Consider the following 13,750-nt stretch of genomic DNA (forward strand, 5'->3'; position numbering starts at 1 on the left):
GTATGTACAAGAAGGAACCGCCATATATGCATCCAAAGAACATGTTAATACAACACTAGAGATAACAATAACTTAATTTAGAATAAAACAAGTTGTCATCATTTTGCCTTGTCTTACAAAGTTGACCAGCGGTAATGCACGCCCTAATTAATTAAACATGTTCATCTCAAGATGGCAACGATAAAAACGGCGTACCAAGAAAACCTCAAGCTTCTGTTTTTCTCCATTTATTGCCCTAATTAACCACCAACCTCATAATCCTAGCCATACAATTCGCTGCTAAACCTGTCCTTGAAACCACTATGTATATCCACCGCAAAGCCGGCCACGGCGTCCTCTAGTCGCAACAATGGCGCGTCATCGTCCCATGACCGCCGTCTTCTTCGTCTTCGTCGTCGCACTACTGTCGTCGGCTTCTCCGGCGACAGCCAAGGCGACACCGGCGGCGCCGCCATGCGTGGCGCCGCCGGCGGCAGTGGCGTTCCTCCGCGCGAGCTGCGCCAGCACGCTGTACCGGCTGACCTGCTACGACGCGCTCATCCCCTCCGGGTGCGCGTTCCAGACCAGCACGGTGAAGCTCGCCCGCGCCGCTGCCGACGTCAACGCGGCGAGCCTCAAGAACCTGACGGCGCGGGCCAAGGAGCTCGTGGCCCACGGCGTCCCCGGCGAGGCCCCCGCGATCGCCGCCGAGATCCGCGACTGCGCGAGCGCGTCGTCGTCGGCGTCCGGCCACGCCAAGGAGACGGCCGCCGAGCTCGCGAGGCTCGACGCCATGGGGGACGCCGCCAAGGGGAGCCAGGCGAGGTGGGCGGTGTCCAACGCGAAGACGTGGCTCAGCGCCGCGATGACCAACGAGGCCAACTGCGCCGACGCGCTCTCGTCCACGGGCGCCGCCGTGTCGCCGGCCGCGAGGGAGTTGATCGCCGGTGTGGTGATGGCCAAGCAGTACACCAGCATCGCCCTCTCGTTTGTCAATACCATACCGGTTTCTTGAGGTGTAACTTGCATCGTCTTGTACCTCCGGGTTATAACATTCGTTGTTTCGGACAAAGACGTACATGAAACAACTTTTGACCACTATTTCTTATTATAATATATATATCTATCTCTATCTCTACTACTTAAAAAATTCAAAAGGTTTCTCTGTCTAAAATAAAAAAGAGTAAACTGCACTCAACTCACGATACACAAACTTGCGTGGTGGGTGCAAATAGATACAATAACTTGTAAATTGTACATTTTAGTATAACAACTTGTCTAGTCCGTGCAAACCAGGCCAAAACAGACCATGCATTCAAAATAATTTGATGTGGCGTTGACACGGATGCCATGTCGCTTTCCTTCTTGGCTCGTTTCAGTTCATGTTTGCGTCTTCTTCACAAATTAAAGTTATAAAATCATAAGCATATGGAAATTTTGTTTCGTGCATTCTATTACACTCACCCATCCCTGACATAGTTCAATGCAACATGGACCTAAATCGCTGACTAGCTACAAGTGCTCAGAGATATTGGTGAAGGGTCGATTGGCCATTACACTACCGTTTTAATACGTGGCAATTAGTATGTGCTATTGCTAGTAACAACTTGTATGAGATGAAGCTGGCATCTACACTTCTGTCGTTGATCAGTCTCATCACCAGCCACTCTAGTTGTTCCAGTCTTAGAAACTACTACTTTGGTATTACAGGATATGTGCTTCTTTCCACTACTGCAACCCATCTTCTTGCCATTACTACGGTGTGCAACTAATTGTCTCCTCAGCCGCATAGTTCCAGTGCCACATCATGTTATTTTCAAATACACTGACTATTTTGGCCTTAATTTATATGGACTACACAAGTTGTTGTACCGAAATATGCAGTTTGCAAGTTGTTCTATCTATTTGCACCCACCACACAAGTTCGTATACCATAAATGCAATTTACTCAATAAAAAAAGAGCAAAAAAATAAGTCCGAATGTATGGTAAAAAGCACGGCAAAAAAAGTCCGAATATCCGTTTTCATCATCCGTGTGTATATCTTCTCTATCTCTAATCTAATCTAATATATGACTCTTCTCTATCTCTAATCAAATCTAACTATTTTAAAAAGAAAAGTTTCCATCGTGCGCTAAAAAACAAAAAATACACCAAAAAATAAAATCGGTTTACAAAAAACGCGTGAGAAAAAACACATGAGAAAAAAATGTCAGAAAGCAAAAAAAAGCGCTAGAAAAAAAGGTTTCCATTGTCCGTAAAAATGTAAAAAAAATGTGTGAGAAAAAATATTCCCATCATCCGTAAAAAAACAAAAAAAAATAACATGCGAAGAAAAAAGTCACGAAAGGAGCCATTTCTAAAATAAATTGTTTGAAAAAACCACGCAAGAAAAAGAAAACACCATTTATAAAAAAAAACAAACCGCTCTAAAAAAACTGTGAAAAAAAACACTAAATTGATGGACGCTTGGATCGGATAGGATCATCGATTTTTTTTCATCTCCTACAAGGCTTTTGTTTCATCATCTATTCTTTTGTATTGGAGACCCTGCATGTCTCTATAGGCAATTATCGGACTATTTTTGTTAAGTAAAGCTACTATTCTTGATAACATATTATATGGAAATAATATGAAAAAAATAAACATATATTTAATTGTTATCTAGAGAATAGTTCATAGTGACTCTATTTTGTGTAGACTTGACTATGCGAGGTAATGTATGATTTGATTGATTCTATTATTGGTTGCAAGAATGAGATTGAAAGAGTATTTTAGATAATATGCATGTTGTCACATGAATAATTCAATTATTTTAGGTAAAGCAAGCATCGGTAAGGTTGCCATCGTTAAGGTTGGGTCATTACATTAGATGTTCCAGTTTTCTGATTGTTCTAAAACAATCCATACAAACGTTATTATTGCCATGGTTATGCATAAAAAGCGTATATTATCATTAGAATTTTTTCACTCGTTGCAACGTATTTTTGTTAGTATATAAATATATCAACCAAATTATTTGTTAATTAAATCTCCATATTTTTAAGATAAATATTTTAACTATTATCTATATTTAAAGATTTTAAAGGTTGATATAGGCCTGATTTAAAACGACGAGTATTATCTATCCTCCTTGGAGATATGGTTTAATCTTTCAGTTTGGTCATTTATAACGGGGGTGCCAGAAATACTATCATACCGGGAGGGTGGGGTGGCGGCGCTAGAACCAAAATTTCAGAAATTTTGATCCGAAATTTTGAACCCTGCTTGAAGATAGTACTTGACATGGCGTTTTCTTTCGTTCGGAGACGTACGGAGGACAGTAACGTGTGTCTACACGGGTAGAAAGTTTAAACATAATTTTCAATTGGAATTTCAAAGTATGAACTACCCTCCTCAATTTCAAAGACGATCGACCGAATTACCCCTAACTCAAATATCAGATATTTTTAACCCCGAACTTTCTAAACAAGACGAATTACCCCCTAGGACTATTTTGGACGGCGTGACAATCCAATCAACAAAAATAATAATAATAAATTATAGGGCCCACCTTTCGTTTCCTTTCTCCTCTCTCCCAACTATCTCTCTCCCTCTAGCCAGTATCATCTCTCCCCTCCCTCTCTCCGCGGATGGGAATGGTGGCAGTGGCCGGCTGAAAGAGGCGGGGCTTGGCATGAGGGAGACGGCCGGATGCAAGGCTGGGAATAGGGGCGGCAACCGGCTATAGGAGGTGGGGCTCGACATGAGGGCGGTGACTAGACGCTGACCGCCTCGCCACCTTTCTCCCGTGTCATCGCTGTCGAACGGTGTCAACATGATAGAGGGCCCAGATTTGCTTCGTGGTGAGGCACTTCACCTAGCGATGGCATTGGCATCCTCGGGCGTGAGCTGGGCAACCACGCCAATATGCACCCACTTCCTTCACCGTAGGGGATGAGCTCTTGTCATCATCACCAGAGGAGAAGTCTCCCCGACTCGACTGCGTCATAAGGAGAGGGCTAGACCCGATTTTCCTGTCTGCTCACCTTCTTTCTCCACTGGTAGCACCGATCTCTCCAATACACGAAGAGGGACAACACCTATGACGGCAAAGCTACCTCAAGCGCAAGTGGAGGTGGGCGAAGATCGCTTGGGCATCCGGCGGCAGTGGTGGGCGAAGCTCGCCCGGGCGGCCGGTGGCTGAGGCGGAGCTTGCCCAGGCAGCCGGCGGCGGATGTGCAGCTTGCCCCGCCGCCCTCCTGGTTGTCGATGTCGCTTGATCCATGCGCCATCGCCGCCTGTCGCATTGCCATCCGCCACCACCGCAGACCCGTTTCCTCCCCGGAAACACTGCCACCGCAACTTTTGTTAGCCATCTCTGCCCCCTAGCGTGTGCCATTGTTGGCCACAAGACGCACGATGGTTGCTGCCTCTATCGCTGCCCGCGGCTGTGCTCGCACGGGCTCGAGCACCTCCTACCACTGGCCACTGTGCGGTACCATCGGCCTGGTCCTCATAGCCCGGTTCGGTGAGAGAGAGAGATGGAGGTGAGGGAAGGGAGAAGAGAGAGAGAGATGATGGGGAATTGGGGATTAAGGAAAGAGATAGAGAGGGTGAGCATATGGCATATGGGGCTCACCAACATTTTTTTAAAAAAATTAATTGCCACGTAGTACCAAAAAACCACTGGTTTGAGTTAAGGGGGTTATTTATCAGGTTTGCATGGTTAAGGATATAAAATGTGTGGTATTTGAGTTTAGGGGGCTAATTCGATCGACCTCGATAGTTTATGGGTAATTCGTACTTTTTCCTTTTCAATTTACAGTTACAGAGAACATATCTCCTAAGAATTGGGAGAGTGTTTATTTGTCTCATAGACATCGATAACTTCGTCTTTCATTATTAGAACAATAAGACGTATATCTAACGACTCACATGGCCATTTTATTTCTGTATGACAGATGAACCATACTACTTTGAACTAAAATAAAAGGTGAAGTGCATGAGCTGCTCATAAACTTATCTTGGATGTCATGTAGATTTAAATAACCTTATCTTGGATGTCATGTAGATTTAAACGGGCTCTAACCTATTTGGTGCGCTGACATAGCATACATTGATGGCGCTTACCTATTAGTAGACAGAAATAAAATCACATAGAAAAACATCTTTTCTTCTCTTAGGTAGACAGAAAAAATAAAAAAGTAGAGAGGTGAAAATATTTTTAAAATTTTACAACCCCATCGTTTACCTGGTAAGAGTAAAAAGCGAAACAATCTATTTGCAAATGAAAACTAATTTTGAATAGAAATTTTATATATGTGTTCTAAATGATCTAAAAACAAAGGCTGAAGAATAAACTATGATGAAAAAAGAATTACAAAATCAACTCCAAATTTAAAGTTAAAAATTAAAATTTTGGTCGATACGGATAAGCATAAGCGAAAAGATGAAGCCGTTAGTTTTTCCTATTGTTGGTATTTGATACTATCGCAGAAAAATCTGCAAGTACACGAATACCGTTGTAGCACTTACCCTTACAGTATTCTAAGGTATCGAACATGAGAAACGTGTGTGTACTACCTATGAACATAATTCAATCAAAGGACAACAACTGATGATTGTTTAGTTAGAGAGGATTCCTATGTCTTTGAATTAGCTACTTAAGTTAAAAGTAAAACTTTACCATATGCTTTAGGCACCGGCCCTCCACTGGTCTACCAGGTCAAGTCTGGTCTTGAGCTCTACGATGTGCCGAACATAGAGGGATACATGGGACGGATAAGGCTATCACCACGTACCGCCTACCTCACTTTCCGTGGAGTACACAACAACAAAGATAATTTCAAACCTAAACACCATGCCTAAGTCATTAATTACTATTCTAGCAATGCATATGAACTTCCTTCTTTGTCCAGAGTCCTAGTACTACTGCACTCAGTTGCACACTAAGCGTCGTGGCGGTTGCGCCCCGCGGCGAGGGGCATGGACAGGCAGAGCGTGACGTCGTTGGGCAGGAGCACCATCCTTGACCACCGCCGTCGCCGCTGCCCACAGCCACCGTCGTCACCATTGTCTCCACACCAGCCAGATCCTTAGGGCCCTCACTGAGGAGAAGCTGATTAGTGGAGAGGAGAGGGCTCCCGCTGGATGGAGAGAGAGTGGAGAGGAGGGGGAGGTGGCTAGGGAGGGGGGAGGGAGAGAGGAGGGGCAGTGGACGGAGAGGGAGTTGAGGATGGGGCGAAGAATGAGAGAAGCCCGATAAGAGCGAAGAAAGAGGAGACAAGAAGGGGGGAGGGAGAGGGGAGCGACCGGTGGATGAGTGAATAAGGTCGACGCGTGCACTTGGCTACCCTGGCTTGGCTCAGTTTGGATTTTATGGGTACCAATTTTTTAGAAACCGGTACCTATTGTACTGTAGTTGTCGGTTTTAATTAACCAATACATATAAAATATTATAGGAGACGTTTCTTTTATAAAATCATTACCTACAGCATTGGTGTTGGTTTTTACTGTATAAACAGAACCTATAGTATTCAAAGGTACCCGTTTCACCCCGTCAAGATACGAAAAGGTATATAGGTGCTGGTTTTAAATAAACTATCACCTATGTGCCGTTACCTATTAGAGTTTTTTAGAAGTGTATGCGTACTTCTCCGCATTAGAGGCTGACCAGTTAGTGGGAACACGTTGAGTTGCTGGACAACAGTGTGAGGGCAGATGATATACATCTCTCTGGGAAAGGATCGCGAGCTGCGGAATAGTGATTAATTATTGGAGCATCTGATTGTTCTATATGTACAATTTTGAAGTTAACCAAACACACAAAGCACGTTCCAAATGTGTATTTCTAAATTCGTGTTCCTCGAACATTGGAGAGCAATTAATGTTAGTACTTGCACGTAATAAACTAAACAATATAATATATTATATTGCATCATATATACACGTGTGAAGCCGCTAATAACTTAAGTCAATGACTTATACTAGATTAAAGTATTTTATAATTCAAGCACGAATCGGCAATATACGTACTATACACATAATTAACTTGAATCAAAAGTGATCTGGGCAGATCAAGCCGTGCAGGGGAAAAAAAAAAACAGTTGGATTACTTACGCGTCATAGATTCCGTGTATATACGTGAAGCCGTGTGGAGCAATAGAGGCACCTCTGCTGACAGCAGTGTGAGAAGCACGTACGTGGACGGTGGAGAGGGCGACAGAGCAGATCTGATCATCTGATGGAACCGACACTCGGCAATTTCTGCAAACTACCAAATTACACCCTTCGTCGTTCTACGTATGTAATGTATGTAAGATGTAGTTTTGCGGTAAATCGAAGAAGCTTATTAACTTTCTGTGAGTTTACAGAAAAATAATTAATATCTATAATAAAAATAAATAGAATAAAACACATTATAACATAACAACCTATCAGTGCCACCTCTATAGTGTCTAACTGTCTATTGGATAAAACATAGCGCCACTACATGTCCTCTCAAACCATGTGCGCTCTGCAGACAAGAACTAGCACTGATGGCACCAAACCAGTGCCAAATTCTAGTGAACAATCGATACTTATTATGGAGGGATAATCGGTATTGGTTTGTGTAACTAGCCAGCACTATTATCTCACTCATTAGTGCTACTACATTGTTATTATAACCACACTAATAAGTTTTTGGTTGTGAAATTTTAAAACAGTTGATCCCCCGAGCATTTTTGCAAGACTTTATGGTTATAAACATCTTCAGAACTTGAAATAAAAATACCAAACATAGACATGCAAAAATAATTTGGATTGTGCTACTCAAAGCGTTTGAAATGCTTACAAGTTTGTCACGCAGCATGGGTGTATGGCTAATCAAACGATCAGGATGACTCAAATTAGAGAAAGTGTTATGGCCACTTGCATAATAGGTTTTATAGGAGTTAAAATAGAGGATTTGAGTGTGTTGCAACTACATAAAAATAGAGGATTTGAGTTGAGGTTATAGGTGTAAATTCTAGATACAATCCGGCACTAACAAGTGACTTATGTCGTTCTAGCTACGAGCCGGCAACTATATAATGATAATAACAATATTAGTTGTTGGTTTCAGATATGAAACTAACTTTGTCATAAAACTCGGATTTAAACAAGTTCATAGAAAAATTGTATGTGGTGACCAGATCTATGATGTTGATTGACAACATTTTAATTTGAAGTCTTTTTTGCATTTCAATCTTCAATTGTCGCCGACCAACCTTATGTGAAGATCAGTTTTAGCCACTTTAAAACCGTTTCTATAATAGTGAAATAGGATCTTTAATTATATATTCAATAAGCTGAAGGACGACCTCGCGCTTTAGGCGGATGATTACACAGATAAACCACTTATTTTACTTGAAGTTAAAACGACCATAATCATTTATAGGGATAATGAATTCAAATATTGTATACTTATAAATTAAAAAATAGATTAGAAAAGGTTATCAACCGTGCCATTCCAGTTGTCTCTATATGTTTGTTTCTCTTTTAACATCAAACATTCTTATAGGCTTCTACCGCTAAATGAGTTGTTTGCTTTGCTATGGTGTTCTTAAAGCGCGTGACACAGTTAATCCATATGGTACAACTCTATATAGGCTTATTGGAATGTCACTAATATTATTACAACCCTCCATCCTAAATTAAAATAATTTAAATTTTATTGTAAATATAAGATGATTTTTATCACTAAACTACAAATAATACCTGCTACTACTTCTTGAATTTGACCTTATTATAATCCAAAGAAGTACGGACCTCTCTCATTCATTCCAATTCAGGAGACAATATAAGTTTTTGACCCCTATTTAATACCTCTATCAAAGACTTTGTTTTTCACTTTTTCGTTCGTAACCTCTATTACTTTATTTTTCATGTGCACAGTTTGCTAAAAGGTATGTTTTTTTAAAAAAATTATAGCTTTTAGTTACTTTAAAAAAATCATATTAGTCTATTTTTTTATTTTAAAAAAGTTAATAATTAATTAGTTAATGACTAACGAGTTGTTTCGTAATGATCATTCCCAGCAATGTGAACCGAACACAGCATCAAATCATTTAAATTATTACTAATATTTCAAGTAGATGGAGCAACATGGTCAAATCATATCTCACTAGTCCTTCTCAGTCTCAAAACATAAAAAAACCAGGTCGGTCATCGCCTTTGAATCTTTTAATTACTATCGGTAGCCATTGCCACGCTAACCGTGTGCCGTTCAACCACGTATTTTCTTTTTCTTTTAATTATTATTTTTAGAACATTCAACCACGTATGTACGTACGTTCATTTCGCCTATAAATGCATGAGTGCATTTTGCTGGTCGGCAACTCGATCGCCAAGTCGCCAACGCCTCATCGAAAATGGCTTCCTTTTTGCTTGTAAGCATCATGCTCTCACTCCTGCTCGTCCTCTTCTCCCACCTCCTCCAACGTATCGCCGCCGCTCGCCGCCGTCTTCCCCCCGGCCCATGCCCGCTGCCGCTCATCGGCAACCTCCTTGACATCGGCGACCTCCCCCACCGCTCATTCGCGCGCCTGGCCGAGCGCTACGGCCCGCTCATGACCGTCCGGCTCGGCGCCGCGACTTGCGTCGTCGCCTCCTCGCCGGCGACGGCCCGCGCGGTGCTCCAGACGCACAACGCCAGCCTCGCCGGCCGCGGCCGGCAGGACGCGTGGCACGCCGGCGGCCACGCGGAGAACTCCGTGTTCGTCCTCCCGCCGGGCCGCAAGTGGCGCCTGCTGCGCAAGCTCGGCGCGGCGCACCTGTTCTCGCGGCGGAAGCTCGCCGAGCTGGCGCCGCTCCGCGACGAGATCGTCGGCGGCCTCCTCCGGCGCGTCGCCGAGCGCGCGGACCACCGCGGCGGCGCGCCGGTCAACGTGGGGCGCCTGGCGCTCGCGGCGAACGTGGAGCTGCTGTGGCGCTCCGTGTTCTCCACCCGCCTCGACGCGGCGACGCTCGACGTGCTCTGCGACGTCGCGCGCGAGGCCGCCGTTCTCCTCGGGACGCCCAACGTCTCGGACTTCTTCCCGGCGGTCGCCGCGCTCGACCTCCAGGGCCTGCGTCGCAGGCTCGCCGAGCTGATGAAGAACACGTACCGGCTGGTGGACGCGCAGATCGACCATCGGATGCGCTGCAGGGAGTTGCGCGGCGGCCGCGGCGGCGAGGCCATGGACTTGCTCGACGTGCTCCTTGACATGTCCGAGCAAGAGCGGGAAGATGGCGACGACGAGGTGATAAACCGTGATTTGATGAGGGCGTTGCTCACGGTAAGTAAAAGAACTCCCGAACTCTGACCACTGAAAAAATACATGTTCTACATAACTACATTTTGGAATGAAAATAAAAACACAAGGTTTTTGTTACACCTAAAAGGAGTCAAACACAGTCGTTCAAAATGGTTATTTGTAAATTCTAAATGGACATATATATTACGTTTGTTGTTTTAATTGATTTTCACTGATATGTACATATTGTCAGTCCGATCAGAACAGTGACGGATCAAAAAAAATTGGTTCGTTAGTGTCATAAGGTGCCTATCAATATTGTAGTATACTCATCATACTTATATCATAGTGTTATAATATATAGACAAGCAGTTTAACCATATATGCTGAAGTCGTCGATATCACCTGATACCGGCATTGACACTGTAGATCCGCCCTTAGATCGGAACTTCAATAACTGTACATATTGTATATATGTTGAAATAAACTGTGCAGTAATCATCAATTTGAATGAATTTCAGGATTTATTCGTTGGGGGGAGTGACTCCACCGCAACTACTGTAGAGTGGGCAATGGCAGAGTTACTTCAAAATCCTGAAATCATGAAAACGTTACAACAAGAAATAAAAATGGTTCTGGGCACTAGATCTCAAGTTGAAGAATCTGACATTGGCCAACTTCCCTATCTCCAAGCAATTGTTAAAGAAACACTACGGCTACACCCAATTGTGCCTTTGCGACTATACGAGGCAGAGAGGACAGTAGAAATAGAAGGACATACAATCCCCAAAGGGAGCAAAGTAATAGTGAATGCATGGGCTATTCATCAAAGTGTTAAAGTTTGGATACAACCAGAAAAGTTCCTCCCCAAGAGATTCATTACAAAAGATATCGATTTTGCAGGTAGACACTTCGAATTCATTCCATTTGGTTCAGGGAGGCACATTTGCATTGGATTGCCTCTTGCCAACCGAATGCTGCACATGATACTTGGCTCGCTTATGCACCAATTTAAATGGACAATGCCTCAAATGGTGAACAGGAATGGTTTAGACATGGCTGAGAAGTTTGGATTAGCGGTGTCAATGGCTACCCGGCCAAATATTATAGCTAGAAAAATGTGACTTCTGGAATTGTTGAACATGTCATTTTGAGAATAGAGTATGTTCCTTTCGAAGAAAATGTTTACTAGGATTTGGTGATATAGTCATGTGCTATTGCAATCATAGATACTTTATGAAACAAAGTGTTATTTCATAGAAGTATCTAGATCCATGGCCCGCCTACCCGGCCAAATATTATAGCTAGAAAAATGTGACTTCCGGAATTGTTGAACATGTCATTTTGACAATAGAGTATGTTCCTTTCGAAGAAAATGTTTACTAGGATTTGGTGATATAGTCATGTGCTATTGCAATCATAGATACTTTATTAGATTCTTTATGAAACAAAGTGTTATTCCATTCATCGAAGTATCTAGATCGACGGTCCGCCTATATCTAGACGAGCGCAGAAATCATCAATTTTGTAGGCAGGAAACAGCCGGCACTGAAAATCAAACTTCACAGTCAGGCAAATTAGATCACCCACTTGTGAAAAATGATTTCCACGGGCAGGCATCTTAGGTTGCCTGTCTATGGTAATCATTTTCAACCTGAAAAAAGTCCCTAAAAATAATTCACATTATATTTAAAAAATCTCCATAATTTCATAATGAAGAGTTGGATCTGTTATTGTACTTGAAAAAAAAATTCACAGAAAAATTTCCCAAAATTACACCCAAAATATTTCGCTGACCGTCATTAGCATTGTTGGTAAGAACTTTGTCATAGCTTGGAAATATGCTTCCATTTGCTAGCCTCCAGTTCAATTCTTGCCTTGCAATTGATAGGGGTAATTCTTTGAGTTTTTCTTTACTCTTCTGTGTTTTCACTAAAAATGTGAGGAGGAGTTAGCAACACTAAGGATTTCAACGAGTGTGTCAGTCGCACTCAGATACAAGGTACAATAGACCAAGCGATGAAAAGGGTGGATATACTATTATTACAACAATTATATATTGTGGTGATATACTATTATAAATACCACAAAAAATAAAATTGTGGCTACAGTGTAACTAATTGCAACAATTTATACATCGTTGCAATATTTATGTGGCAATAGTTAATTTTCCAGTAGTGGCTATTACCTAGTTAGACATAACCAATTCCCTTGAGCATGAGAAAAAATGGTTAGCTACTCTAAACGATAGACTTCACGAGTTCAATGGCTCTCTACTCCTCTGATATAGTACCCATGAACATGGAGAGGTTGGCCATGAAGCAACACAAGATGAACAACTACGTCAATGTATGGAAAGTAATAATTTTGTTAAAGTCAAGTTTAGTATTCCATCATTTTCTGGTGCTTGTGATACTGAGGAATACTTTGATTGGGAGATGATAGTAGAACAAAAGTTTAACTCACACCTAGTTCCTAAGGTACATAGATTTAGACAATCTACTAGTGTGTTCAAGGACTTTGCAATAATCTAGTGGAATGATCTAAGCGATATCCACTTACAACCTGCTATATGGAATAAGCTAAAAGATGTCATGCGTAATAGATTTGTTCCTCTTTCTTACCAGCGTGATTTGCATAAGAAATTACAACATTAATATCAAGTTGATATGATTGTTCATAAATACTACTCGAGCTTCAAAAGTGTATGATATGTTACGGAGTAGTAGATGAAGCAGGGGATACAATTGGTCGTTTTTATGGTGGGTTGAGGAGCGAAATTCAGGATATTGTTTATAATAAAGAATTTACTACTATCAATAGTTTATTCCAGCCTGCTATGCTTGTAGAAAACGAGTTGCAGGAACATCAACGAAAGAACCAGAGAAATTTTGGCACATCCTGCATGCCAAGAAAGATTAACATTACTGGACTAGCTAAGCCTTCATTTTCATACTACACCACCGCCAGTGAGTACACGACCTTCATCCACCGCTGCAACAGTGCCATAACCGCCACTTGTTGCATGAGTTTTGGATTTACTAACATTTTCTAGGTATTTGAGAACAACCAGGATAAAGAGGAAGAGAAGAAAGGCATAGAGGAAGAAGGCCTACTCGTTGCTCCATGCATGCTTTAAGAAAGTTTAATTGAGCAAGCGCCAACAATTTCTGAAGATGAGAACAATGGTGATGATAATGGTGCGACATTTACTCAAGGTATGAATAGTTATGATGTACGAAATATGCCCACTACATATGTTACGTTAGAGCAACCCATATTGGAAACAACTGTTGAAATACCTTTGTCATAAAACAATTTGCTTGATGTTTCTTCTAAGAAAGAAAAGTTGTGTGTTGTCTCACTTATATCCATACTACAACTAGCGATGCGGACATCACTCCTTCGGATACACACAACAATCCTCCAACGGTCATTCAAGGACCGATAACAAGAGCTCGCACGCGACAATTGAATTTAGAGGTGAGCTCATTCCTATGTTCTTCTTTGTATGAATTTGAGAATAGATTGCTA

General features: G+C 42.1%; 2 protein-coding genes across 2 annotated transcripts; both read left to right on the plus strand.

Annotated features, from left to right (window-relative positions):
• The first annotated feature begins 349 nt into the window (after window positions 1-349).
• On the plus strand, window positions 350-994 carry LOC9272693 (pectinesterase inhibitor 10). The gene has a single exon (XM_015758073.2). The coding sequence runs from the start codon at window positions 350-352 to the stop codon at window positions 992-994; it is 645 nt and encodes a 214-aa protein (XP_015613559.2).
• An 8,329-nt stretch (window positions 995-9,323) lies between these two features.
• Window positions 9,324-11,519, plus strand: LOC107275842 (cytochrome P450 76T24). Its single transcript, XM_015758074.3, has 2 exons — window positions 9,324-10,258; window positions 10,738-11,519. The coding sequence occupies exons 1-2, from the start codon at window positions 9,353-9,355 to the stop codon at window positions 11,338-11,340; spliced, it is 1,509 nt and encodes a 502-aa protein (XP_015613560.1). The 5' UTR covers window positions 9,324-9,352; the 3' UTR covers window positions 11,341-11,519.
• Window positions 11,520-13,750: the final 2,231 nt, after the last annotated feature.

Source organism: Oryza sativa, chromosome 10 (assembly GCF_034140825.1).
Source record: "Oryza sativa Japonica Group chromosome 10, ASM3414082v1".
Classification (NCBI taxonomy): Eukaryota; Viridiplantae; Streptophyta; class Magnoliopsida; order Poales; family Poaceae; genus Oryza; species Oryza sativa.